Source organism: Diceros bicornis, chromosome 18 (genome assembly GCF_020826845.1).
Source record: "Diceros bicornis minor isolate mBicDic1 chromosome 18, mDicBic1.mat.cur, whole genome shotgun sequence".
Classification (NCBI taxonomy): domain Eukaryota; kingdom Metazoa; phylum Chordata; class Mammalia; order Perissodactyla; family Rhinocerotidae; genus Diceros; species Diceros bicornis.
In genome coordinates, this window is record NC_080757.1 from 10,169,598 (window position 1) to 10,196,768 (window position 27,171).

Genomic DNA, 27,171 nt, shown 5'->3' on the forward strand with positions numbered 1-27,171 from the left:
CAAGGAAGCTGAAGTGACAGGCCAGGGCAAACACAGTACCCAGCCCAGTGGTCTTGATAATGAGTCAGGCAACACAGAAATGTTCAGAGTAAAATGTGAAAGTCTTTATCCTCATCCCTTCTCCCACTTCATTCTCCTCCCCAGGGCCAAGACTAGCTTAAGGTATTTTGCCCGCTACATGCCTCACCTGAATTCCAGCCCTGCCCCAGACATAAGTTATTACCTGTTTGGTGTATAAGGTTCCAGCCTGTTGAAATAAATACTCTCTGACTCACTTTTTTTTTGTGTGTGTGTATATGAGGAAGATCAGCCCTGAGCTAACATCTGATGCCAATCCTCCTCTTTTTGCTGAGGAAGACTGTCCCTGAGCTAACATCTGTGGCCATCTTCCTCTACTTTTTTTTATATGGGATGCTGCCACAGCATGGCTCTACAAGCAGTGCGTCGGTGCGCACCCGGGATCCAAACCGGCAAACCTCCGGGGCTGCCGCAGCTTGCGCCACCAGGCCGACCCCTCTGACTCACTTCTGACAGATGCCACATGTTGATCCTCGACATCCAAGCACTCCTTGGTTTCTTTCCCTCCAGGCACTCCCTAGCTCCATCCAATACCTGCCTTCCAGCTCCTTCCGGGAGCCTTAGTTTGCTCAGCTCTCTGTCTTTCTGGTCCTGTATCCTCATTTTAGCACTTCCAGTGTACTATGAGGTTTCAGCTTTCACCTCCATATAGAGACTTCCAGATTCATCCCTTTGGCCCTGATTCCTCTCCTGACTTTGGTGGTCCCATATCTCCAGCTGCCCCCAGGACAAGCACAGCCTGTTCAAAATCACCAAGTCTGAGACAGTTTCCAATCTTCCACACATCCCTCCCTCTGTGACAGACCAACTACTCTTCTGCAAGCTTCCCTAACTTCCTCCCACCCACCACTTTCCTTTAAGACTCTTATTTAATCAAGCCTGATCTACTTCAGTGGCCTCCTGTTCTCTTGTGCCCCTCTCATTTGGTCCTGTATGCTGCCACCAGATTAAGCTCCTAACCTGACATTTAAATAACACCAATGGTGTTGGTGGAGGATCCAGTACAACTTTCTCTGATCATTGTAGCCCAAACTCAACACTCCCTCCTATGAACTATAAAAAGTAAATACTAGGATGTAAGGCACATCTTCATGTATTTGGTAAATAGAAGGGGTCTCCTAGAGTTGAGAAATGCCAAAAGTAAAAGGAATGATTATGTTTGGGGCTTTGACGAGGCTTTGACTGGTGTTCTTACAAAGGGGCCAGTGTGGCTGGAATGGAGTGAGAAAGAGGTTTCAGCTTCTTCTGTTGTTTTGGTAGAAAGGGAAGGAACACGTCTCTGATGTAATAACGGGAAATAATTGCAAACAAAGATTCACTTTATAAAGAACTTGGCATCACAGTGCATAACTAGTTTACGCAATAAGAAATAGAGAGCTTGCATCACACGAAGGTGAATTAAAGGACACCATAATTTGTAGAATTAAAGTCTTTATTTTCCTGTCAAATGACTAGAGCATTCTTATTGTCTACAATGTTTATACTTACTATATTGTAATCGATGTTTATTCTAGTTTCAAAAACAATTTGAAGCTGCCATAAGTGTACAATAGCTTTAATTTTTTTCTATTATTTTTTGTGAGGAAGATCAGCCCTGAGTTAACATCCATGCTAATCCTCCTCTTCTTGCTGAGGAAGACCGGCTCTGAGCTAGCATCTATTGCCAATCCTCCTCCGTTTTTTTTTCCCCAAAGCCCCAGTAGATAGTTGTATGTCATAGTTGCACATCCTTCTAGTTGCTGTATGTTGGCCACGGCCTCAGCATGGCCGGAGAAGTGGTGCGATGGTGCGCGCCAGAGATCTGAACCCAGGCAGCCAGTAGTGGAGCGCACGCACTTAACCGCTAAACCACCGGGCCGGCCCTACAATAGCTTTAAATGCCTCTCTTTCACTTTACTTTTTTAATCTCTCCTCCCCTCCAGCCTCACTGACTTCCTTGCGTTTCTTTCCACCACAGGGCCTTTGTGCTTATTGTTCCCCCTGTCCATTCTTTCTCTTTGATCCCCATCACTTGAATCCTTCATCTCTTTCAATTTTTTACTATAAAGTCACCTTTTCAGTAAGGCCTTCTCTATATAAAGGGGACACACCACCCTCTGCATTCCCTATTTCTCCATCTGTCACTGACTAGTGCCCTGAGGAACTCAAGGGTGGGTTTGGAAGCATTTACCTGTTATGTTAAGGAGACAACCAGTAGGCACCCTGAAGCTAACCAAGCCTCCCTACAAGAGCTGTGCCCAGGACCTTGATGCGAAGATCTCTTCAAGAGGAGATTAAGCCTCATTACCATAATCTGCAGTGTACCCGCCTCTCCTTTTTGTAGTTTTTTTTTGTGTGTGTGTGAGGAAGATCAGCCCTGAGCTAACATCTGACGCCAATCCTCCTCTTTTTTTCTGAGGAAGCTTGGCCCTGAGCTAACATCCGTGCCCATCTTCCTCCACTTCATATGGGACGCCGCCACAGCGTGGCTTGACAAGCAGTGTGTCTGTGCGCACCCAGGATCCGAACCGGCGAACCCCAGGCGCTGCAGCGGAGCATGCGCAATTAACCGCTTGCGCCACCAGGCCGGCCCCTGCGCCTCTCCCTTTTGAACATTCATTCCCCAACCAAATAAAAGTTCCTCCTTGCCTTTGTTTGGGGACACCATGACTTTGGAAATCTTTCCTCATAGCCTCCTATTTGCTGCAAATACACTTTACTTTGTGAGACAACTTCCACTGGTGTAGAGTCTTATTTAACTCACCAAGAGGCAAGCCCACTTGGTTCAGTAACATTTCTACAGCACCTTTTACTAATGTTCTCCACATTTTACCTTTTTTATTTTTTACTGTCAGTTTCCTCGTCCTAGAATGTAAACTCCACGAGAGCAGGGATTTTTATATGTTTTGTTCGCATCCGTATCGTCAGAGCCTAGAACAGTGCCTGGCACATAGTTGCATGAATTCTGTTCACTGCTTACTAAGCTGTAGAGTGATTGGCTGGTTGAGTGAATTAGGGAGAGCACAGGCTTTCATTAGTTGATCCACAAATATTTACCAACTTCTTATTTAGCAAGAAACACTGTTCTAGATACCAGAATACAAAGATAAATAGGATATGGCTTCTGGGTACTCACAGCCAAGTGGGAGAAACAGTTAAATAATTTTAGCAATAAGTTAAGGCCATAACACAAGTATGAATGATGTGCTCTGGCTGCATTAAGGAGGAAACACTTCTCCCTCCTTGGCAAGATCAGGGAAATCGAAAAGATGCTTAGGAGTTACCAGCCAGGCCTGCTGTGACGAGCTCCTGAGCTCCTCCGCCCCATCGCAGGGACGCCAGACAGGATGCCACTGCGGAAGGGAGACCGGGGTGCCGGAGAGAGAGGCCGAGGTGGGAGCGGAGTAAAGAGGTCCTAAGCCTGCGGGGTGGGGAGGAGCCGGAGGTGGAGCCGGAGGTGGAGCCGGGGAGGAGCCGGAGGTGGAGCCGGAGACGAGCCCACCGCTGACGTCACCGAGCGTCCCTCGCGCGAGTACCCGCGCCGCCCGCCGTTCGCGCGCTTCGCAGGAACGGAGCCTCGGGCGCAGTATGGCGGCGTGTCGTGCTCAGGCTCCTGGCTCCGTGAGTGGGGTTCTCCCTCCCTTGGCCCTTTTCTCATGTCTGTTCTGGATTTTTCTCTCTTCTCCTGTTTCCTCCACCTTGCCTCTTTGCCTCCCTGTCTTGGCTGGCCGCGCCTGGGCGGGGGGACCTGGGAGGCTGTTCGACCTACCCCTCTCACCGGTTCTGCCGATATATTTGTTCCTTCCGTTCTGCGGCGCCGGCGGTGAGCCGTGAACACGTCTGCGTCCCCTCTCGAGGCTTCCAGCCCGGTGGGAAGCCAGGAGCAGACTCATGGCGAACTGTGGGGCTGTGGGTTCCTGGGGGAGACCCCTGACGCAGCTGTAGGGGAAAGGGGTAATTGATAATCGGGAAAAGCTTCTGAGACCAGAAGTGCGTGTAGGAGTCAGCCAGGCAAAAAAGCGCTGAAACAGGTTTAAGGCGGAGTCAAAAACATGTTCAAAGACGAGATAGAGCAGGTGTCTTTGAAAAACTCTAGTTTTTGAGAGTAATTGGGAGTTACTGAAGAGTTTTAAGCAGAAGAGTGATTGGATGAGATCTGAGTTTTCGTTTCCTGAAGTAGCAGTGTAGCGAGTGGACTAGAAAGTACCAATTGAAAAGTTCAGTGTTGCCATGCATGGTGCCTGTAGGTTGGCCAGGTGGAGAATCCGGTAGAAAAATGGATATAACTAGAGTTCAGGGGAGGGATCTCAGCTAGAGATTTAGGAACAATCAGCATCTATTGATGGCTGTTAAAGCTACCCAGTGAGGGGCCGGCCTGGTGGCCTAGGGGTTAAGTTAGCGCGTTCCGCTTCTGCGGCCTGCCGGCCCAGCAGCCTGGGCTTCGGCCTGGGGTTCGCGGGTTCAGATCCTGGGCGCAGACCTATTGACTGCTCATCAAGCCATGCTGAGGCGGCTGTTCCACATAGAAGAGCTACAACCCTACAACTGTGATACACAACTGTGTACTGAGGCTTTGGGGAGAAAAAAGAAAAAGAGGAAGATTGGCAACAGATGTTAGCACAGGGCCAATCTTCCTCAAAAAAAAAAAAGAATTAAAAAAAGCTATCCAGTGGATGAGGTTATTAAGAGGAAAGTGTATAGTGTCCTCAAACTTCAGCCTATATCAATATTAATCTGGGGACCTTAAGTTACAGACTCTGGCCCTCCCCCTCTCCTCCAGGATTCTGATTCAGTAGATGAAATCACCTAAAAATCACCTGCATTTTTAATAAAACTTTGGTGATTTCTGACAGTGGTACCACTGTGGTGGAGGGAGTGGACGGAGACGTGTTTATGGCTCACTGCAGTTCCACTGTGAGAAACAGTAGTATTCAGTGTACCAAGCAATGGACCAGCTCTTGGAGGAATAGGAGCTAACAGAAAGTGTGTGAGTCTGGGCTTTGGTTATGTTGGTGGGCAGTTCTTTTTTTTCTCTTTTCTTTTCCTTTATTATGAAATTTTTGTTGTACATTGTTGTTTGTCAGTCACCATATAAATGCATCCCTTCACCTCTTGTGCCTACCCCCCACCCCCCCTTGCCCCTGGTAACCACCAAACAGTTCTCTCTGTCTGTGTGTTGGTTTATCTTCCACTTATGAGTGAAATCATCTGGTGTTTGACTTTCTCTTTTTGGCTTATTTTGCTTAACATAATACCCTCCAGGTCCATCCATGTTGTTGCAAATGGGATGATTTTGTCTTTTTTATGGCTGAGTAGTATTCCGTGGTATATATATACCACATCTTCTTTATCCAGTCATCAGTGGAGGGACACTTGGGTTGCTTGCATGTCTTGGCTATAGTGAATAATGCTGCAATGAATATAGGGGTGTGTAAGCCTCTTTGGATTGTTGATTTCAGGTTCGTTGGGTAGATGCCCAGTAGTGGAGTAGCTGGATCATAAGGTATTTCTATTTTTAATTTTTTGAGGAATCTCCATACTGTTTTCCATAGAGGCTGTGCCAGTTTGCATTCCTGGTGGGCAGTTCTGAATGATGACTTGGTCCTGTTTTGACAACCCTGACCATGAATGAGAGTGTTTGGCTGAGGTGGGATGAAGGGGAAGGTCAGTGGTAGGGCTTTCCACAAGGACAATGAAGTCATCTAGAAGTTGAAGACTGGTTTATCAAGCTGTTTTCAAGCTGCTGAAGATGAGCTGAATGTGGAGGATTGACCGGAAGGCTAATAGAGGAGCACTGGAGGAAAAGGGATAGAGTGTAATGGTTTAGAATTATCACTGGGGATCAAGAAAGATAAAGGTCCTACCCCTAAGTATTGTTGAACTCTGTTGGAATTTTAAAGTAAAGCTGCCTAGCGCTGGGAATAGGCCAAGCTGACCCCCTTCCCTAGAGTTATGTATATATAGAGGCAACTGTGTGTCCAGAATCTGTGGCAAGCATACAAAGATGGTTCATGTCCTCCTTAGGAAGCCCACATCTTAGCTGAAAAGATGAAACAGGAAACAAATCCAAAGAGATTGTGTCATATATGTATTTGGCTTATGAGAGCTCAAATGTATACACTTGACTAAAAAAAAAAAGGGAATGATTAAAAATTATGCTGTGCCTATATTCTTTATATGTACTGTCCATTATTAGGCACATTTAGCTTTCCACATACATATTACTATACAGTACTATGTCTTATTCTTAAAAGCAATTTAAAGGATTTTTTCAAGAGTGATTTTGACCAATCTTGTTTTTCAACTTGCTGGGTTTAGAACCAGACCCCACATAAGATGGGAAATCACTATATCTAGTAATCATTGCTCTTTTTTTGTTTTTATAATTTTACTTATTTTTTTTCCCCCCAAAGCCCCAGTAGATAGTTGTATGTCATAGCTGCACATCCTTCTAGTTGCTGTGTGTGGGACACGGCCTCAGCATGGCCAGAGAAGCGGTGCATTGGTGCGCGCCGGGATCCGAACCCGGGCTGCCAGCAGCGGAGCACGCGCACTTAACCGCTAAGCCACGGGGCTGGCCCAATCATTGCTCTTAAGAGAGGTATGTGCAAGGTGCTGTGGGAGCTCCAAGGAAGCAACAGCCTGCCTGGGATGGTCAGAGAAGGTTCACAGAGGAGTACAGTTATGCGCTGCATGAGGACGTTTCAGTCAGTGACAGACCACATATATGTCAGTGGTCCCGTAAGGTTAGTACCATACAGCCTAGGTGTGTAGTAGGCTATACCATCTAGGTTTGTGTAAGTACACTCTGATGTTTGCACGATGACAAAAATGCGTAAGGGCGCATATCTCAGAACGTATCCTGTCATTAAGCAACACAAGACTGTAGGTATTCCAGTTGAGTGCTTTAAGGATTGGTACAGGTTTGTTAGAGAAAAGCAAGACTAAAGCTGGAAGGCCAGTTGTCTGAGTTGATTGTGTGGCTGGATTAAGACTTCTAAAGTTCCTTCAAGTTCTAAACTCCTTTACTTTTCATCTTCATTTACATGCCCTCTTGATTTTATTGGTTATCTATTCCTTTATTCTTCCCCAAATTTCCTTGGTGGGCAGGATGATCAGGAAGGTGTTTTAACTAGATTCCCTTTCCTCAGGAGCAAGCCTGGCTCGAGGCTGCCCAGGCCTCCATCCAAGAGACCCTGTGTCCAGCTGACAAGGAGCCTAATGTCCAGTTGACTCAGTTGGTTATTGACTGTGTGAAGACTATCTGGTTGTCCCAGGGAAGGAACCGGGGTTTTACACTGCCCCTCAGCTACAGGTAAGGAGAGGTGGGGTTCAGAGGAAGTTAAATTTGGGATTGGAGAGGAAGGATTTATAGTTTAAAAAAAAAAGGGAAAGGAGAAGAGTGAGGGGAAACTTGCTGAGGGGAGGAAAAGATGTGCTAAACACAGCCCCCTTCTGCCAAACTTTCCCATTCTCCATCAAGCTGCCTAACTTGTCCTATAGTTCTCCTAAACTGGCTTAAGTCAAGTTTAGAGACAAGGAGAGGAAGAGAAGATAGAAAGAAAATTTGGAAAAAAAGTCTCAAAATGGGGAGAGAGACTGATATTTCATTTTGTGAATTAGGAAACTAAGATACAGAGAACTATAACTTCACCAGGTGCAGGTAGTTGTGTTTAAGAAGACCTGAGTTTAAGGTCTTCTGAAGGTGGTTTTTTGTTTTTTTGGTTTTTTTACTGCACCATCATTTCCTAAACTGTTCTAGGCAATGTTAATAAAGTACCACAAGAGAAGGGTTCCATGGCCAAATAAGTTTGAGAGACATTGGATATGACAGCCTTCTTTAGGAGAGTCATGAGGCTCATTAACATATTAAAGGCTCTGAAAAGTCCTGCAAAAAGAAACCTGTTGACCTTCTCATAGAAGTAACCACTTTCTTGAATATGGGATGTATTATTCCTATGAATATCTTTATATTTTTACTACACATGCATCTGTCCATAAGCAATGTAGAGTTTTGCACACCTTTAGACTCTATATAAATGATACCATACCTCATAGATTCTCTGCAATTTGCTTTTTGTGCTTAACATTATGCTTCTGAGATTTGTTCTTATTGATAGCTCTAGCTCATTTATTTTAACTGCTCTATGGTATTCTATTATGTGAGTATGCATATCACTGTTTATTTATCCTTTGAAGAATAAAAAAGGTAGAAATCTGTTCAGCTTTGTATAATTTGACATTGCCCAAACTTATTTGAGCACAGGATGCTTTTTCCCTGGCACTGCCTTCCTTGTTGTGCTTATGGCAGTTTGGGAAACAGCTCACTCAGCCTGGCAATCTGTTTCAGTCAGTTAAGGCAAGGGATCTTTAGTGAGAAGACAGCTTAATTGTACTCTGTGTCATCCAAAACATCATTTTCAAAATTCTGTGTGATTTTTTTCATCCATGGACTTTGTTATAAACCAGGGATAACTAAAAATGCTGGTCCACCAGAATGTAAATCAACACACTGCTTCCTCCGTTGAGAAAGTCTTGCCTACGAAAGACAGTCAGCTGAACTAAACAGTGTGCCTACTGACATTGTGTGTAGCCAGGTACTTACTGGTCAACTTTTAAAAACCTTAATATTTTGCCATATTTGCTTCAGTTCTTTTTTATGAAAGGTAAAACATTACAGATTTAGTGAAGTCTCCTAAGTGCTCTATTCTGACCCAGTTCTCCCCTCCCCTTCTCCAGAAGTAACCACTGTCCTGAAGGGAAGTGCAGGCTCATCCAGTGTCAGCCTCACTGGCCGTTTCACATTGCTCTCCAATGGAGTTGCACCAATTGACGCACATACAGCACACATCTACATCCGGAAGCTTTTCCATATTTGGTTTTACCTTCGTAAAAAAAAAATTTTTTTTGCCTATTTGATAGGCATTAAATTATATTTTATTTTAATTCCAAAGTAATTTCTGAGGACACTCTTACCTGGGGGCTTTTTTCTTTTCCTCCTATGTAACTATTCTTATTTTACTCCATTAGACTCTGTTTTTCCTTTTCCTACAATTCTTGTCCATGTCCATAACTCTAGAGATTAAATACATTATTTATTTAAACATAGAATGACATCTCATTTGAAATTTGTCTTGCTGGCATGGGAAAGGCCCTGGGACAGGAGAGCTACCTATGGAATAGTCGTAGTCAAAGGAGTAGTGATTCTCATGAACCTCTATTGCAGTGGGGTTAGTCTCCCACAGGTGAGTTGAGTATGTGCCTAGTGGCCTCAGTGATCACAATCTAATTAAGGAAAGGAAGATCCAAATTTTCAAAATTCTGGCATTACTAGAATAATTGAAAAGTGGTAAGTCAGCAATTTTTAGGAAACTTGGAACCTTTTTAAAGTTTCTTGTTATTCTTCAAGATAAATGTAAAATAAATAGCACAATTTGTAGAAGTGAGGTGTCCATAAAGAACAGTGGATGAGGATAAAATAGAGATTATTTGATATAAATATTTTATTCATTCATTTTTCCATTCCCCTTCATTGAGTGCCTACCATGTGCCAGGCACTGTGGTGTGTAAGCCTTGAAAGTTGGAGAGCAATGACAGATACAAAAGATTAGAGCTTATCACCTTCGGTTTCCTGACCCACACCCTGAAGAATCTGGGCAAGGTGACCCGTACCGTTTTCTGTCCTTAACATGCCTAGGGTCAAGGGACAGTTCTCCAGTTGCTTTTCCCTGGGCCTTTAGAGAAGTAGGTAAACACAGAGAAAGAACATGGACTTTCAAGTGAGACACACCTGGCTTTGCCACCCATGCCACTGTGTACCTGAACCTCTCCAAGTTTCCCCATTGCTGGTGTTTATGGGGTTTTTTGGTGAAGATTCAATGCCATATAGAGTGTGAACGGACCCAGTATAGTATGTGCATTAGCAGGGGCTCAACACATGTTAGTTTCTGTCTTTGCGTTTTATCTGCTCCAAAGTTGTTGGGAAAGGATGAAGCAGATGTGGAAGGGGAGTGGCCACCTAGAACAGCGTTTCCAATCTTTAGTGCTCACGTGTGGATTATGTTCATGAGTACAACAAGGAGGATAAATTGTAGTGTTTTGTAACCTTATTCTGTTTCTTTTCCACTGAAAAAATCATAGGAATGCAAATCAGCAGAAGAGTGGTATTACAAAAATGTGAATCTACCACAACTTTAATAATTTATTATTTGTATTGCATTATCTGTGATATACCGCACAATTGACAGTGATTCAGCGGTGTTGCAACACTTTGCTTAAGAATGACTGATCTCAAGCATCTCTTGAGATTTGGGAACTCTTGATACCAACTCCGCTCTCAGCCTCAGCTTCCCAGCCAGTCTCTAGTACTGTGATATTCTAGACTAGGAAGGAAACGTGGCTGGGGCCAGTGAGGTTGAGCCTTTAGGCAGATGCCTCAGTGGCCCCCTTGGAGTTCTTGGTGGAGCTAGGAGCTGAGATGCTGTCAGGCAAGCTGGGTGTTATCTGTCAGATGTTCTCCCCACACACTCATCTCCTCAGGCCACTCTTGCATTCCTCCTTCATTTCTCTGGGTCCTCTCTGTGGCACTATCTTGTTCAAGATATCATTCAGCACAGACTTCTTGCCTTCCCTAGGTACACCCAGACTCTGTCCTCATTTTCTTAGGCCCTTACCCCCAACTTTTTCCCCTTCAATCAGTCAATCAGACAAACTCCTCTCTTAGTCCATGTTCCCCATCAGACTTTCCTTGGGATCTTGGGGGATTTGTCAGGATTGAGGGTAATGTCCTAGGCTTGGATGCAGCTTTGCAGGACCTCTGCTTCTTTCATTCTGCAGCTTTGTCTCAGTACAGGACCTCAGGACCCACCAGCGTCTCCCATGCTGCAGCCACCTGTCCTGGAGCAGCACTGCATACCAGGCTTGGGCCCAAGAGGCTGGACCAAGTGGGGTCCCCCTGCCCCGGGAGCGGCTGATACTTTTAGGGACACTAACAGACGTATCAGGAGACTTGGAACAAGAGTGCAGGAATGGAAGCCTCTATGTGAGAGATAACACTGGTGTTCTGGGGTGTGAGGTGAGTAGGGAGGGGGAGGTCAGATGCCTCAGATCCTAACAAGAATGGCGTCTAGGGACGCAGTTAAGGCAATTAAGTCTCTGAGCGAACGAAGGTGGAGGGGGGTGGATTGGATGCTAGGGTCCTGGTTAACCTTTGTCCTTGGTCTTTTCTAGCTCATAGATCTGGACCTTTCTTGGTTGGGCCATCTCTTTCTGTTCCCCAGTTGGAGTTACCTCCCTCCTACCAGGTGGAGTTGCTCAGGGGAAGGGCATTTGGAACTCTGGGGTGCCCCGGTGCCAGTGTTTCCCTTGACCATCAGTCCTGGCCCTCTCACCCCTATGCCTGTTCTCTACCCAGAAACTGCTTCCCGCCTGCTCAGGCACAGGTAATTCTTCTCTCTAGGGGAGGAGGGAGCACTGTGAAACTGGGAAGATGCTGGTGGGTCAGTGGAAGGAGGGAAAGAAAGGTATTGAGAGTAATATGGATGGAATGTTCCAATCAAGGGAACGATAGGGCCTCTGAGAATGGTAAGAGCAGGAGTCTTCAAGGGAAGTGTGCCTTATCTAAGGGCAAGAAGAGTTCGAAGGAGGTTTTTAGAATAATGGCTTTGGGCTATAGACATTTTACGTCACTGGATTATTTTTTATAGTGGGAGGGAAGGCATTTGTAGGGAAAAAGAAGAGAAATAAAAATGACTTCTGAGTATCTGTCTACTGGGATATATCTGGGATGCTGCCAAATTCATGAATTGCTTAATAAAGCCAATCAGATCTTCAAATTAAAAAAGAAGAAGAAGACTTCTCCCCTCCCCTTTTTACCTTCTTTAGAAGCAAGCTCAGAGTTGGGCAAACAAACCTGGCTGGGAAACTGGTTCGATTGAGTGCTCTGGTGAAAAGTCAAAAGAAAGCTTACTTCATCCTGTCTCTTGGAAGATCATCCCCAGCTGGCAGCCAAGCTGGCAGTCATGTGTCCATCATCGTGCAGGTGAGGATTAGGGTCAATTCAGGGATGTGCAGTGTGGAATGGGTGTTAGAACTCTTAATAGGAAAGATAACATCATAGGAGGAACCATGTGGGAAAGGACAGCTGGGGAGAGTTGTTTTCTGGAACATTGCACTTGAGGGAAGCTTCCAGGTAACGTCTTTCCTATTTACCGGAGGTAGGGAATAGACTTTCCTCCTGTGCATCTCACTAGAGTAGACAACTTTTGTGTGTTACATTTTGAAAAACTACTAGAATCACTTGTTTTTCTCTTGTATTAAAAGGATGACCAAGGGCCGGCCCCGTGGCTTAGCGGTTAAGTGTGCACGCTCCACTACTGGCGGCCCAGGTTTGGATCCCAGGGGCACTGACGCACTGCTTCTCTGGCCATGCTGAGGCCGCGTCCCACATACAGCAACTAGAAGGGTGTGCAACTATGACATACAACTATCTACTGGGGCTGTGGGGAAAAAAAGGAGGAGGATTGGCAATAGATGTTAGCTCAGAGCCTGTCTTCCTCAGCAAAAAGAGGAGGATTAGCATGGACGTTAGCTCAGGGCTGATTTTCCTCACAAAAAAAAAAAAAATAGGATGACCAAGACAATTATTTATCTTAACACTATTAAAACATTGAATACATGTACTTTTTTACAATTTTTTGTGTGTGTGTGAGGAAGGTCGGCCCTGAGCTAACATCTGCCGACCTTCCTCTTTTTGCTAAGGAAGACTGGCCCTGGGCTAACATCCATGCCCATCTTCCTCCACTTTATATGGGACGCCGCCACAGCATGGCCTGACAAGCAGTGCATCGGTGCGCGCCTGGGATCCGAACCGGCGAACCCCGGGCTGCCGCAGCGGAGCACGCGTGCTTAACCGCTTGCACCACCAGGCTGGCCCTTCCCTATGTGTACTTTTTTAAAAACTTGGTACTTATTGTTGATTCTTTTTACATCAACTGGTATAATTTTAAAAATCATTAATTTTTATACATTATTGTTATATGACTTATACAGTTATCTGAATAATGTTTCAAAAGCATTCAAAACAAAGGATAAAAAAGTTGTCTAACGTGATATCAAAAAAGGAAACTATGAAATTTGTTAGCACTCTAAGAATTCTTACTTGTGTCTGTGTGAAGCATGAGCTTGAGTAAACTGATTAACAGTTAACTGATTAACTGATTAACAGTTAACTGATTTAACACTGATTAGAGTGTAAAGGAATTAAAGATGCTAAAACTAAAAATGCTTAGAAGCTGCCCAAATTTCTGATCTTGTTTTTTCTTCCTGGGTTAAAGAGGAGTTTATGTATTTTCTTTACATTAGAATGTTTTAAGTCTCCTGGAGACCAATTGAAAATTCTCTACAGGGTGAGGTTGGCTCGTTATTGTATTGTATGTCAAGGGAGAGATCTCTGAAATGCACTTGAATTTCTGCAGGGTTGCTAAAGTAGGGTAAGACCTTTGGGTAGTTTACAATCATATTGTAGATTCTATATGGTATTGGTTTATAAAACAAGCAGAGAATAATACAAAACAGTATGTAAGTGTAGTTTGTAACTGCTATAGCAGATCAACTAGAGTTTATTATGTGGAGGGAAGCCTTACAAGGGAGTTTAGACTCGATCTGGGTCTTGAAGGGTGGGTAGAATTTGAATCACTAGAAGAGAAGGGAGGATATTCAGGACTGGGGAATCACCTGTAGCAAGATTCAACCTTTATTGAGCATGTGCTATATGCCAGGCATATTGGTCAGTTCACAGGCACAAAACTGAATAAGATAATGGCTCTTGTCCTCTGGAAGCTCTCAGCCAGATAAGTAAGTCAGCGATTACGTTCAGGATCGTAAGTACTTTGGTAGATAAGTGCACACGCACGAGGCACTATGAGGTACAGAGGTGGGGTTTGGAATAAGCCTGGGAGGTGAGGGAAGAGTGATTTTGGTATGTTTATAGGCTACTGAAGAGACATTGGAGACATACTGTTGCTTGAGATGCCTCCAGTGAATCTCTTCTATGATAGAGGAGTGAGATCATCTCTTCAAAATGAAGGACTGGACTCTGAAAAGAGGAGTAAAGGTTCAGAGTAACTGCTGTGCTAGATAGTTGGGGGTAAGAGATTGGTAAGCAGTGACGGGGGCCCAGCTGGAGAGGGTCAGCATCAGTATTTGGCACTGGGGTGGCATGGGTCTGTCTTCCTCAGGTAGGGTTTTTGCCTTAGAAAACGGGTTGAAGAAACAGAGCTGTGGTGATGCGGTATTGGTAAGCTGAAGGGTGAAGGTGGATAAAAAGGACAGGATTCAGGGGATTGGCATTTTGATCCTGGCATTTGGACAGAGCAAGGGAAGGACCTCAATGTCTGAATGAAGGAGAAGGGGCTGTGATATTGGGAGGTCCTAGTGAAAGGTTAGACGAAGTCTGATGAGCAAAAGGGGAGCAGGGAGAGCGGAAGCACCAGTATTCATTCATTTACTCGTTTGTTCAGTCAAACCATTATTAACGACTTGTTTCGCACAAGTAGTAAGCTTAAGGGAGGTCTTAGTAATATCTTATGATGAGTGGTGACGTCCAGCATCTGATTGCTGGTACTCAGCTGGTTTTAGAGTAGAAATGGAGGTCTGTGAAGTTGAGCACAGGGAACTGTGCAGCTCAAGTACCTTCAGTCACCAGTGTGTTTTGAAGCCCCTGAGAATGGCAGCAGTGCTCTGTTATGCCTGTGGGAGGAACATACACTAGAAGGTTGTTATATTTATGAGCAGTCCCATCCATGAAAGTTGTGTCCTTGTGCTTAAATTTCTTCAACAACCACCCTTCTCCAGTCCATATGATACCCCGCTGTCAGATGTTTATTTTTATTTCCCTACTTGGATGTTTCTCATTTTCCTATAAAATAAGTCTTCAGCATGCCATTTCTCTGTTTTTTCCACATCTTGGCTCTCCCATCTTGTCTTCTGCAATTCCCAATAACATTCCTTCTCCATCCTGGCCAGTGTTTTCACTACCTTGCTCGTTCTGAGTTCTGAACGTTTCTATGTTGTTGCCTCCTACTTGAATCATCCTTCTCTCTCCTCGCCACTTCACCAAACCGGAGATGTCCTTTAAGACCCTCTTCAAGTTCCACTTCTTTCACTAGGCCTTCCTGATCATTCCAACCCATCATGACCTTCTCTTTCTTTCTCTGAAGCCTTATCAAACGTGTATTGTTTTTGCCACTTGATCATATATGGCTCCACATTATTACTTGGGTTTGTGTCTGTGTTCCCCAGTGGTTTGAAATATGTTGGAGAAGAGAGAACAGTCTATTATATTTCCCTTAACATCTATCCCAATACTGGATACATATGTACCTAGTACATATGGATTAAATAAATGAAATTTGTTTGTATGTTATGGGTGGCATAGGGGAAATGCAAAAAGGACATAATTTTCTGAATGGAATGTTTATGTATTTTGGAGGAAGTTTTAGGGATGGTTTGTATCTTGGGGGAGGGATTAGAAAATATTTGGCAGCTCTTATGAGAGGGGAGAGACCATGAAAATACTATGAAAATTCTATGACTTAAGATTTAATTGGCAAACAGGGAAGATGAAGAGGCAAGGAATGCTCATGAGGAGCAAGTCTTTGAGGTCAAATGATGGAAAGGGACTCTGGCAGAGGGGCAGCATCGTGGGAAGTGACTCATGTACTATGTTGCCTGCCTCTGCACAAGCCAGGTCCCTGCCCAGCTGGTGTGGCATCGAGCCCTTTGGCCTAGTAGGGACTATGTACTGACAGAGCTGCGAGTATCCAAGATCCGTGGTCATCGTTACTACATTTGGACAACCAGTCCCTCCTCCCGTCTCTTGCCGCTGAAACCAGAGTGTGTGCGAGAGCTGGAACTGGAGCTGGATGGACCCCTCTTGGAGGCTGACCCCTCCAAGAGTGACCCCAAGCCACTCCCCAGGCCTAGCAACTCCGAGGACAAGAAGGGTCAAAAAGGTCTTGTCCGGGACTCCAGACTCTTATCATATATGGTGAGCATACCGGAGAGATCCTAGAACTCGAGGGGCAGGAAATGTGGGTCTCCAAAGAGGAAGGAAATAGGGATGAACTGGCCCTTTGGCTTCTTTGCAGGGAACGGTCACTGGCGTGCTGAATCAGTCTGCTGGCCTCTATGAGCTGGATGGGCAGCTGGGGCTCTGCTTCGCCTACCAGCAATTCCATGGCCTCAGGCGGGTGGTGCGCCCAGGAGTCTGTCTGGAAGTATGTGAGGGTCAGGGCTGGTGACAAAAAGAGGCCCTTTCAGCAGCTTCTCTTACCTTTATGGGCTAGTCTTTTTCTGCAGCAGGGTGGAAATCTCTTTAGCAAAAATATAAAAATAATAAGTGTGTATGTTAGGGTGAGGGGTGCTTTTGTTAAGAATGATTTGGATGAGAGCTCAGATCAGAAAGAATAGAGCCTGGCGCACCAGGAGTAGGGGTTGGAGCCAGAGCATCTGCTTCACAGAAGGGCCTTCTAACTGGAGGAGGAGATGTTGGAGCTGAAGCGCAGGTGTAGGGCCAGGGTGATCCCAGGCAGCCTGGTGGGTCGCTGAAGCGTCACCAGCCAGGACCCCCCGGCTCACAGAAAGACTGAGTGGAGCTCCTGGGAAATGAAGGCTCACTGCAGGGGGAGTGGGTTGTGATGGAAGGTGAGGCATGGAGGCTGGAAGGAAATAACCTGTAAAGGAGAAATGTATTTCTCCTGGAGCCCAGGCAGTGGAGAACTGCAGTTAAATCTGCCTGGGGTCATTGAGTTGGGGGCTTCACCTCTGCTTTTTCACTTTTTCTGCTTTCCCCCAGCTCCAGGATGTTCACCTCCTCCAGTCAGTGGGCGGAGGGACAAGAAGGCCAGTGCTAGCCCCCTGCCTCCGTGGTGCTGTTCTGCTTCGGGGCTTCTCTCGTCAGAAGCCTGAGACTCCGTCTCCCCACCAAGCCCAGGGGGCCTCCCTGTATGAGCAGCTGGTATGGGAACGTCAGTTAGGACTTCCCCTCTACCTGTGGGCTACCAAGGCCCTGGAGGAGCTGGCCTGCAAGTGAGGATGAGGGTCTGGGCTGGGGAGGCAGTGGGAGTAGGACATTTCCTCTGTAAGGGAAGCAGGATTCTGGAAGAGTCAGGGTCTTTGGGGGAAGTGACTCAGCTTCTTTCTGGCCCAGGCTGTGTCCCCATGTGCTGAGACACCACCAGTTCCTGCAGCATTCCTCTCCTGAGAACCCCAGCCTTGGGCTACAACTCCTGGGTCCTACCTTGGATGTTCTAGCTTCATCTTGCTGCCCCAGTCGGAGTTCACACAACGAGATCCTTGAAGAGCCACATCACTGTCCACTCCAGAAGGTATGAGGATGTGGGGGGAAGATGGGTGGCAGAGCTAATGCATTGCGGGACACCTGGGGCGCATGGGGGACACAGTCTGATTTCTCTTCTCTCTGACAGTATGCTCGGCTGCAGACTCCCTGCTCTTTCCCTACTCTGGCCGCCCTGAAAGAGGAAGGGCAGTGCAAGGCCTGGGCCTCCTTTGACCCTAAGACCCTTCTGCCCCTCCCAGAGGCTTCTCACTTGCCCAGTTACCAACTCAATCAGCGCCTGGCCTGGTCCTGGCTCTGTCTACTGCCCTCTGCCTTCCACCCAGCACCGGTAAGTGGGACTCCAGTAGGGCTCAGGGGACTTGCTCTTTTTTGCCATCCTCACTACCACTACCTTAGTCATTTCTTGTCATTTTGACTGCACTAGCCTTCTCACTAGACTGCTCCATCTCTTCTTGGCCCCCTCCAATTCCTTCTCCCTGCAGCAATTAAAAAGAGGTGGGGTAAAGTGTAACTTGGATTACAGAACTCTCTTGCTTTAAAATCCTTTTCTTATTTCTCCCAGTGCATATAAAATAAAACCCTAACTCTTTATTATGTCCTATGAGGTCTTGCATGGTCTCCTACCTCTAACCTCGGTTTGTACACTTTCTCTCCCACTCCTAAATGTATGAACATGTGTGTTTTTTCACATCTTCCCCACTTGAATATAAGTTCTTTGAGGTCAGAGACCATGTGTTTTTTTTCACTTTGTAGCTAACACAGTGCCTGGCACATAGTAGACGCTCAGCATTTATTTAGTAAATACTGATGGCTCGGCCTTCATCTCCTTGCAGGTTTTACTTGGGGTTCTGGTGGCTTCATCTCATAAAGGTTGTCTGCAACTTCGAGACCAAAGTGGTTCCCTCCCCTGCCTCCTCCTGGACAAGCACTCAAAACCCCTCACTGACCCCCGCCTCATAGGTTTGGAGTTCAGAGATGGAGGGAAGATAGTGGTAGGGTAGAGGTTCTCAGAACAGAGGGCTTGGGAGGAATTTGGGATTTACTAGAAATTGTTGGGATTTACTAGAGATGCTGAAGTGGCATGTGTAGATCAATAAGTTTTGGGAGAAATTTAGGAGACCAGTATTGGCAGTTAGAGAAAAGGAGCAAGGGATCCCCTAGCCAGAACTCCAATTCCCAACGTTCATGTCTCCCTCCATAGCTCCTGACAGGATGACCACTCTCATTTCCTACATTCTTAGTTTAGAAGAATAATGGTCTTATTCGGGGTTATCGAGATTTGTAGACAAGGAAACCCTGGAGAGGAAAGTTTCTTAGATCTAACAACAGGCGTTTTAGAGATTTATGAGAAAGTAGAATTGAGGCCAGGGGTGGGACATGCAGATGGAATGGTTTCTCCCTTGGAGGTATCATCACTCTAAGGTGGGGGTCAAGTCTGGGCCTTCACATTGTGTTAGGGGAGCAGCTCAGGCCTGGGTTAGGCAGTGAGACCTGCAGGGTGGTCTGCTTCCCTGCACATCGCACAGTTCTCTCCTCTTGCTAAAATAGAAAACTTTCTTCCTCTAGGCTGCCTGGTGCGGGTAGAGAGGTTCCAGTTGATTGTAGAGAGGAAGGTCAGAAGCAGCTTCCCTTCATGGAAGGAACTGAGCATGACAAGCTTCATCCAGGAGCAGCAGGCCAGGTTGGCTCCTTGGGGTAGTGGCTTTACTTGGAGTCTCTGAGGAGAAAGAGAGGGCCTGGTGCGGGTGGTGGAATGCTGGGGCCCACAACACCCAATGCCTGCACCCCTAAGAAACCTATTTCTTGTCTTCTAACAGAGTCTACGTTCAGTTCTTTCTGGCCGATGCCCTGATCCTGCCTGTACCCAGACCCTTCCTTCACTTAGCCACCTCCTCAACACCTCCTCAGACAGAGCCCACCCTCCCAGAGGGTCCCCACCTAGGACAGAGCCGGCTATTCTTGCTGTCCCACAAGGAGGCACTGATGAAGAGGAACTTTTGTGTCCCCGCAGGAGCCAGTCTGGAAGTGCCCAGGCCCACCCTCAGTTTCCATATATCAGGGAGCTGGGTTGGGGGCACCCAGAGGAACGAGGGGACTGGATGGGGCCCACCTGAGCTCAAGGAAAAGGAGGACAAGGATCAGAAGGTAAACTGGGACTGCAGGGACCTAGGATCTGACCTCCAGTGCCCCTAGCTCCTGTCTGGAACCCCAGTACCCTGCTGTCCTTCCTCATAGGTTTTCCTCATCTTCCTTGGCTCCTCAGTTCGCTGGTTTGAGTTCTTGCACCCAGGGCAAGTGTACCGACTCGTGGCTCCTGGCCCTCTCGTGAGTGCCCCACTTCATACCCTTCCCCAGAAGACATTTTTGGCTTGGAGTTTGGAGGGGAAGTTCCAGTGCCTGGTCATTCTCTAGGTCTCCTAGAAAAAGGGTGGACCTAGATCAAATAGAAGGCCTGTCTGTGTCTGGATCACTTCCTTCAGCAGGCTCCAGAGAGAACAAAATTGGGTCATAGTATTTTACGAACTTCCCTCTGGATCACGACACACTCACAGTCATCTTCCCATTTCCTGGCAGACGCCTATGTTGTTTGAGGAGGGAGGTTCATCCTGCATATCACAGCGTCCCCTGGAGTTGGCTGGCTGTGCATCCTGCCTCACTGTCCAGGATGAGTGGACCGTGGAACTTGCAAGCTCCCAGGACGTCCCAGATGTGCCGGATATCAACAAGGCACTGCCTGAATCCTCACTGACTGACCTGCTCAGTGCCAAGTAAATGTCCGCCAACTTCTCCAGCTAATTTGGCTGCTCTCTATTCCTCGGCCGTGGTTGGGGTGGGTGAAGAATTCGTTCTCTCTTACAGCGTGTGTTTCTTGAACATGCTTTAGCACCTAGAGGAACAGTGTCAATGTAAGGGAAGGAGTGTTTCATCCCCGATTTTCCCCCAGCCTGTTACTTTGTTGAAATGATTGTGAGCAGCCTTTCTCACAATTCAGGAAAAGCCTTAGCAATAAAAGGAAAAATAAGAAACATAAAAAATATATAAGGACAAAAGCTGAAAATCTATAGAGAAGAGCCTTCCTTTAGTGCAAGAAGTGGCTGGCTTATGGCTTCAGGAACAGCTGTCCTTTCCTCATGTAAGCTTTTTGGGGTGGCTGCAAGTGCACATGAAGAAGCTGTAGAGGTATTTCCCGCTGCGTAAAACCAACACTAAACAAAAACCCTGCTGGATTATATGTGTAATTTTTATGGAACTGGTCTCTATCAGAAGTGAATGTTTTCGAGGATCTATGATTTGAAGTAGGGGCCATGGGCCCCAGCTTATAAAGCTGCAAATGATGGACTGACTGAGATTCTAGGTGTAAATGTAAGTGGAGATTTAACTCTGCTGGTGTACTTCTTGGCAAAGGCTCTGGGTCCAAAGATGTATAGGTTTTGAGTGATCTGCCACAACCCTGTTTTTCCCATAAGCCCTGTTACTTGTAGTCTGTGATTTGACACAGCACAAAGCTTTCCAGGACCTTTTAGATGATGTTCTAGCAGGTACTTGAGCTCCTTTTTCTGTCTTTGGATCTGACTCGCTCCGTTCTCTACTTTCTTTTGCCTCCGTTCTCACTGTGTTTTCTGACCCTCCAGCTTCACCGATTCCTTGGTATCTTTCTCAGCTGAGATTTTGTCACGGACACTGTGTGAGCTACTTCCAGCCCTTCTCTGGACGAAGCCTGGTAACGACACCTCCTTTGGGGGAAGGTATGAAATGGAGTGGTAGGACCTTGTGGTCCTGAAGAGACCACTGACCCCTCCCCTTTCCTTCTCTAGGGAGCACTGGGGCCGTGAGAGGGTGTGTGAAGCTAACCGTAGCTCTGGAGACTGCTGACTGTGAATTCCCCCCTCACTTGGACATATATATCGAAGACCCACACTTGCCTCCCCCACTAGGACTCCTTCCAGGAGCCCGAGTCTACTTTAACCAGCTAGAGAAACGGGTTTCCAGGTGAAGATCTATGTGGCTGGCCTTGCTTCCTCTCCCTACTGACATGGGTCTCTTGAATGCTCACCCCCACCTAACTACACCACAACGACACCTTCTCTTTGATACTACGTTTGGTATGTTACCCTGGCATTTATACCCTCTACCCTCACGAGATGTTCCAGACCAGTCCTTCCCTTATTCTTCCCTCTGCTTTGATAGAGCCAGTGTCAGGGCGCATCCCTCAAGGGGAGTGGCCAAGTCTGTGATACAGTCCCAACCCCTACCTCAAATTGACTCCTTTCTGCTCATCATCACTCTTCCACCTCCACTTACAGATCCTACAATGTTTATTGTTGTTTCCGGTCATCTACTTATGTGCAGGTCCTGAGTTTTCCCCCGGATACCACAATCAGGTCGGTGCCCCAGGCCCTGATCCCCAAACTTCACGGCCTTGCATCTGCACCCCACACATGTTCTGCCTCTGGAATTTTTGCCATAACTACAGTCTTCTCCAATCCTAGCAAAATGTGTTGAGTCAGGAGGAATTCTTCTACTCCAAGTAAAAAAGGTCCAATACCTATCATTTTACCTGAAAGATTTAGTGTTCTAGGGTCTTAAAGGCTTTTCAGTCTAAAATACAAATACCTTTCTTGGCTAACATCTTGGTTGTTCAAACCTGAGAAATAATGGATGATGATCAGAGATGAGAATCAAAATGGGGGCCATGGGGCTTCCAGGAGAGCACAGAAGCCAGTACTGTCCCCATCCCTATGCCTGCTGAGTCCTTCCAGACACCCTGCTCTCAGAACCCCTTTGGCTATTTGTTGACCACCCCCCCCACTTTCTCTTTAGTGCTCCCCTGCCCCACATCTACCTGGCTGAACTTCTGCAGGGTGGCCGGGCCCCATTCCGGGCCACTGCTTCTTGCCATATCGTTTCTGTCTTCAGCCTTCAGCTCCTCTGGGTGTGTGCCCGTTGTACCAGCCTCTGCCCCCAGGTATGGGAGGGGACAGGCTGAGCTGGGTGCAGGGTGCCAGAGGGATGTGATGGGACTTAGGATTTTCCCAACCACTGTCTTCATCCCAGGGAAGGTGTACTCGTCAGGGCCCCACTTGCTCCGCCCAGACATCTATAAGCCAGGCCAGTATCAGGTGAGAGCACAAGGCGGGTGCCCATTGCACCATTTACTTCCCTATTACACGACTTTGTCTGCTGTCCCTGTGTTAGCATAATTCTTGGTCTGTGGAAATTGCTTAATAAATATTTTTGAATGAATAAGTGAAAGTGAGCTAAAGACTGGAAACAGTGGGGAGAGAGGCATGTTGGGTCCAGGTGACTGGCCACACTGGGTTTGCTATGAGAGTTTCTGTTTCCTCACCCCCAACCCAGGTTCCTGGTGGAGGACGGGACTGCTGAAGCTGTGGTGGCCTGTAGGAATCATCAGGTGGCAGCAGCACTAGGGCTGTGTCCTAGTGAGTGGACCTCTCTCCTAGAGTTTGTCCGAGGGCCTGGGAGAGTGGCTTTGCAATTTACAGGGCCTGGAGCCCAACTTGAGGTGAGATATGGCTAGGAAGGGGGGGCTCAGATACCCAGATTCCTGGGGGGTTGGTAGAGGGTTTAGGAGTTTGAGTTCTCATTAATCCTGAGTTTCCCTTTCTAGTCCTCAGCCAAGACTGATGAGCCCTTGACCCTCTTCCTCCGGACACTTTGTACCAGCCCTTCTGTCCTCCGCCCTATTGTGCTTTCTTTTGAGCTTGAGAGGAAACCCTCCAAGATCATCCCGTTAGGTAAGAGTAGAGGGTGGGAGTGTAGATAGATGGGACCCAGGAGGACAAAGGATGAGAGATTGGTAGGGGATTTCTGGAGTTGGGGAGGAGAATGGTGGATGGGGACTGAAAACCACACGCATAGGACATGTGCTTTCCTCTCTTCCCATCTCAGAACCTCCTCGGCTACAGCGATTCCAGTGTGGGGAGCTGCCTTTACTGACCCGTGTGAGTCCCAGGATCCGACTGTCATGCCTCTCTATCCAGGAGCCTGAGGACCCCAGCTCCCTGGAGGCCTTTGTTTCCTCCTGCTAACCGGAAGTACAACAAGGACCTGAAAGGTCTTCCTGCCCTGCTGGAAACCTTGAGGCCTGGGCTCCAGCTCTTCCCCCTTTTCGTGGCTCTCACCTTTTCTGTGATTGAACCAGGACCCCAGATCCCTGTATTCACAAACTACTACACTATTGTAATTTCCCCTTATTCTGGTGCCAACCTGCCTTGGGGAAATTGTGGAAACTGGTAATCATGGTGCTGTTGATATTTCCTGTCTGGTTGGGGTCAAGGCACCTGTACTCACAGGTGGTCCTGAGCACCTGGGTTCTGCCTTTGTGGCAGGGGCCAGAGGAACAAAAGACTTGCCCCTTGTGGGGGTGCTTGTGACAGGCGCCTTGGTCTGCAATAAAGCTCTGGTGATGTTTCTCACTTGTGCTCATCTCTGGGGTCTCAGGCCTCCTGATCTCCTGGCAGCTGGCCCATGGTTTACCACCAGTGCCAAAACTGGTTTGGAGAAGAGCTTCTGTTCCAGCAGAAGAAATGATTCTCAACTCAGGCCCTAAAAGGAGTCATTTGGGGAGTGGGCAGCAGGGTAGAGAACATCACTATGACTGTCTTAGTCAGCAAGGTTGGGCCCAGAAGTCAAGCCTAGAGTTCTTGGGAAGTACAGGACGGGTATGGGGGGAGGGAAGCAGCAAGCATTAGGAGGGGCATGTGAGGAACCTGTATGGTGGAACCACAGTCAAGGGGTCAGTGCTGTGGGTTTCCCGTGGGCCAGGCCTAAGGCAGATCAACACCATGAGACTGGCAGGAACTCCTAAATCAGAACCCACAGAATTAGGGGTTGCAAGAGCAATTATTTGGGGGTGCTCATGCATTTGGCTGGTGTTCTCCCGTTTCTTTCCTGGGACCTGCTTGCTAGATGGGGGAGGTAGAGCTGAGCCACACCTCTTGGAACTGTTCAGAGGACATTCTTTCCTGGTCATTAGGAATCACTTTCAGTTTGTATTTGGGAAGTTTTTTGGTTCTGTCTAGTTCCACACACGAAAATTCCTGCGGGTTGGAGATGGTCTTGGCTATAATTAAGTGATACATATGTAAAGATTCGAGAAAGACGGGGTACGTAGTTGGCCGGTTAGCTCAGTTGGTTAGAGCGTGGTGCTAATAACGCCAAGGTCGCGGGTTCGATCCCCGTACGGGCCAAGGGGGTCTTCCTCTTTTTCTGCCCCCGCCCCCGCCCTATACCCGCTGTTACCCGGAAGTTTCTACCAGAAGCCAGTTACCTTCTAATCGCACACTCGACCCACTACTTCTCAAAACCTAAATTGCTAGCGCACTCCAAGTCTTGGGAGGGAGCGCCCTGGGCTGGGGCGGAGGGAACGTTCCTCGGTGGCTGCTGCGTCTTCTCTTGCTTGGGAGCGCGTTGTTGGAGGCGGGTGGAAGAATGGGGAAGATCCGGGACGAGGATCCCAGATAAGGCGGAGCGGGCGTGGGACGGGGCCGCGACCGAAAGGTCGATTCCGACTCTGTCCTTATCTGGTGTTCGCGCTGGCGGATCTCCTACTCCTGGAACAGCGAAATCATAAAATGGACGGTGTTTTCAGAGCAGGAGATCTAAGAAAGGCTTAGGACGAAGAGTACAGCTGCAGATGTGTAGTCGTGGCCGAGTGGTTAAGGCGATGGACTAGAAATCCATTGGGGTCTCCCCGCGCAGGTTCGAATCCTGCCGACTACGTCTACGTTTTTCTCTTTTTTTTTCCCCTTGAACGTGCGAACTACATTTCTCCTGTCCAAGGTCAGACAGATGATCGATCTGGTCCGCGACCCTGAAATCCCCCTGTCTCATGAATCTCAGATTCCAGAGAGTTCTCAACCATGCACTTCTGGCTAGAGTCGAGGTCTTTGATTTATTCCCTTCAACATCGAGGGGAATCTCATGGATGGATGTTTGACGCCAAACTGGTTGATTTGTCAAAATTAATTTTAGAAAAATTTGGTAAAGGTGATGTGGCCAGACTCGGAGTGGTATATTCCTGTAGTATAGGTCTGGAATAATGTTTAGGAAGTGTGGCGCCGTGGCTTAGTTGGTTAAAGCGCCTGTCTAGTAAACAGGAGATCCTGGGTTCGAATCCCAGCGGTGCCTTTATTGGATTCAAAGAAATAACTACGGGTCTTCCATTTTGTTGCCGAATCTCTAACCTCGAATGGATCTACCTATTGATTTATATCATAGAACGCAGGGGTTCCAGGTCCGCGCTCGGAGCACCCTGATTTTTTGCTGAGCAGAGCTCCCTGTCCGGTAAGACCGCAGCTCTAAAAGTTTGCCCAGTGACGAGGTCGGGAATCCTGTGCAGGCCTACACCTTCGTTTGCCCAGCTTATGCCACACCCAGCTGGTGCTTGTGGGCTAGCCTCGGCGGCCGCTCCACTGCCCTGGCATCTTCCCCTACCCAGGACATCCCCTAGAACCCGAGTCGGTTTGTTTTGTTTGGTTCTTCATTATATTTCTTTTGGTTTGGGGCCTCAAAATTATATATGTATATATAATATACTATATTTTAAATAGTTTTTATTAAAAGAATTTAAGGAAGGGGGTGTCTTCTGTGTGCAGTTCCTGTACCAAGCCCTTTACGTATAGTTATCCACATTTGTCTCCACAAGCTGGCAGTCAGGGTTAGGAGTTAGCAGGAGATATGGCTGGCCTGGCGCCATCTGGTTTCCTGCTAGAGAGGCAGTAGGCGCTGGGACCCTGTGGACAGAGTGGGAGCAGAAGAGAGCGCATTCTCGTGGGGTCTCCAGAGAGCCTGGTGTGGAAGGGCAGGGCACATTTCTGGAGCACTAAAGCCAGGCTGGTGAGAGTAGAAGTAAATGCTGTGGAGAAGGAGGCAAGAAGCAGGATAAGTGGGCCACTGGCAGGGCCTAAGTCTCCTTGGAAGATAGGCAGAAAGGTCTAGACACCATCCTTTGGCCAGGAAACTACTCTAAGATGTCCGAGCAAAAGTATTGGCTTGAAGGAATTGCTATCTCGAGGTGACAGGTCAAGTAAGTGATGCAGCACCACCGGGACCAGGTTTGTGTCAAGCACTGGGCTGCACTCTGTGTATAACCAAATGAATAAGGCATAGCACATTTTCTCAAAGAGCTCATAGGAAGGAAGACAAAATCACATCACAATGCCGGTGCTGTGAGAACGTGGAGAAGAGAAGTGGCATCTCAACGGGCCTGAGAGTGGTCAGGGGAGGCTTTCTGGAGGAGGTGAGCTAAAGACCACGTGGAAATTTGCCATATGTTCTGTTAAACAACTACGATGTAACAACCATGGTTCTAGGCCCTGGGAATAAAGCAGGGAACAATAAACACAACAAAAATGTTTTAAAAATTAAATTATAGGGCCGGCCTCGTGGCTTAGCGGTTAAGTGCGCGCGCTCCGCTGCTGGCGGCCCCGGTTCAGATCCTGGGCGCGCACCACTTCTGCAACCATGCTGAGGCCACGTCCCACATACAGCAACTAGAAGGATGTGCAGCTATAACATACAACTATCTACTGGGGCTTTGGGGGAAAAATAAATAAATAAATAAAAAATTATATAGTTGCTAGATAAATGCTACATAGAAGAATAATACAAGGGATCACAGAGTATGTGTGACAGGGGTTGGTTGTAGAAATGTCAAAGGCTTGTACCAGAGAGATGGAGAGGTGGGGATGAATTCAAAACATGTTTAGTATAAAAAAACAATAGGATTCAGT

General features: G+C 47.2%; 1 protein-coding gene and 3 non-coding genes across 4 annotated transcripts; all 4 read left to right on the top strand.

Annotated features, from left to right (window-relative positions):
* Positions 1 to 3,598: 3,598 nt before the first annotated feature.
* Positions 3,599 to 23,853, top strand: CTC1 (CST telomere replication complex component 1). The gene is made up of 23 exons (XM_058559755.1): positions 3,599 to 3,678; positions 7,209 to 7,372; positions 10,894 to 11,131; positions 11,287 to 11,498; positions 11,941 to 12,097; positions 15,806 to 16,105; positions 16,206 to 16,334; positions 16,913 to 17,145; positions 17,267 to 17,444; positions 17,544 to 17,744; positions 18,250 to 18,376; positions 18,983 to 19,097; positions 19,234 to 19,561; positions 19,652 to 19,741; positions 19,991 to 20,184; positions 21,049 to 21,137; positions 21,232 to 21,406; positions 21,721 to 21,798; positions 22,238 to 22,382; positions 22,472 to 22,536; positions 22,775 to 22,940; positions 23,046 to 23,172; positions 23,327 to 23,853. The coding sequence occupies exons 1-23, from the start codon at positions 3,646 to 3,648 to the stop codon at positions 23,464 to 23,466; spliced, it is 3,684 nt and encodes a 1,227-aa protein (XP_058415738.1). The 5' UTR covers positions 3,599 to 3,645; the 3' UTR covers positions 23,467 to 23,853.
* Positions 23,854 to 24,553: 700 nt separating this feature from the next.
* On the top strand, positions 24,554 to 24,627 carry TRNAI-AAU (transfer RNA isoleucine (anticodon AAU)). Its single transcript has one exon. It is a non-coding gene; the product is annotated as a tRNA-Ile (tRNA).
* A 450-nt stretch (positions 24,628 to 25,077) lies between these two features.
* On the top strand, positions 25,078 to 25,159 carry TRNAS-AGA (transfer RNA serine (anticodon AGA)). The gene has a single exon. It is a non-coding gene; the product is annotated as a tRNA-Ser (tRNA).
* A 334-nt stretch (positions 25,160 to 25,493) lies between these two features.
* TRNAT-AGU (transfer RNA threonine (anticodon AGU)) lies at positions 25,494 to 25,567 on the top strand. The gene has a single exon. It is a non-coding gene; the product is annotated as a tRNA-Thr (tRNA).
* Positions 25,568 to 27,171: the final 1,604 nt, after the last annotated feature.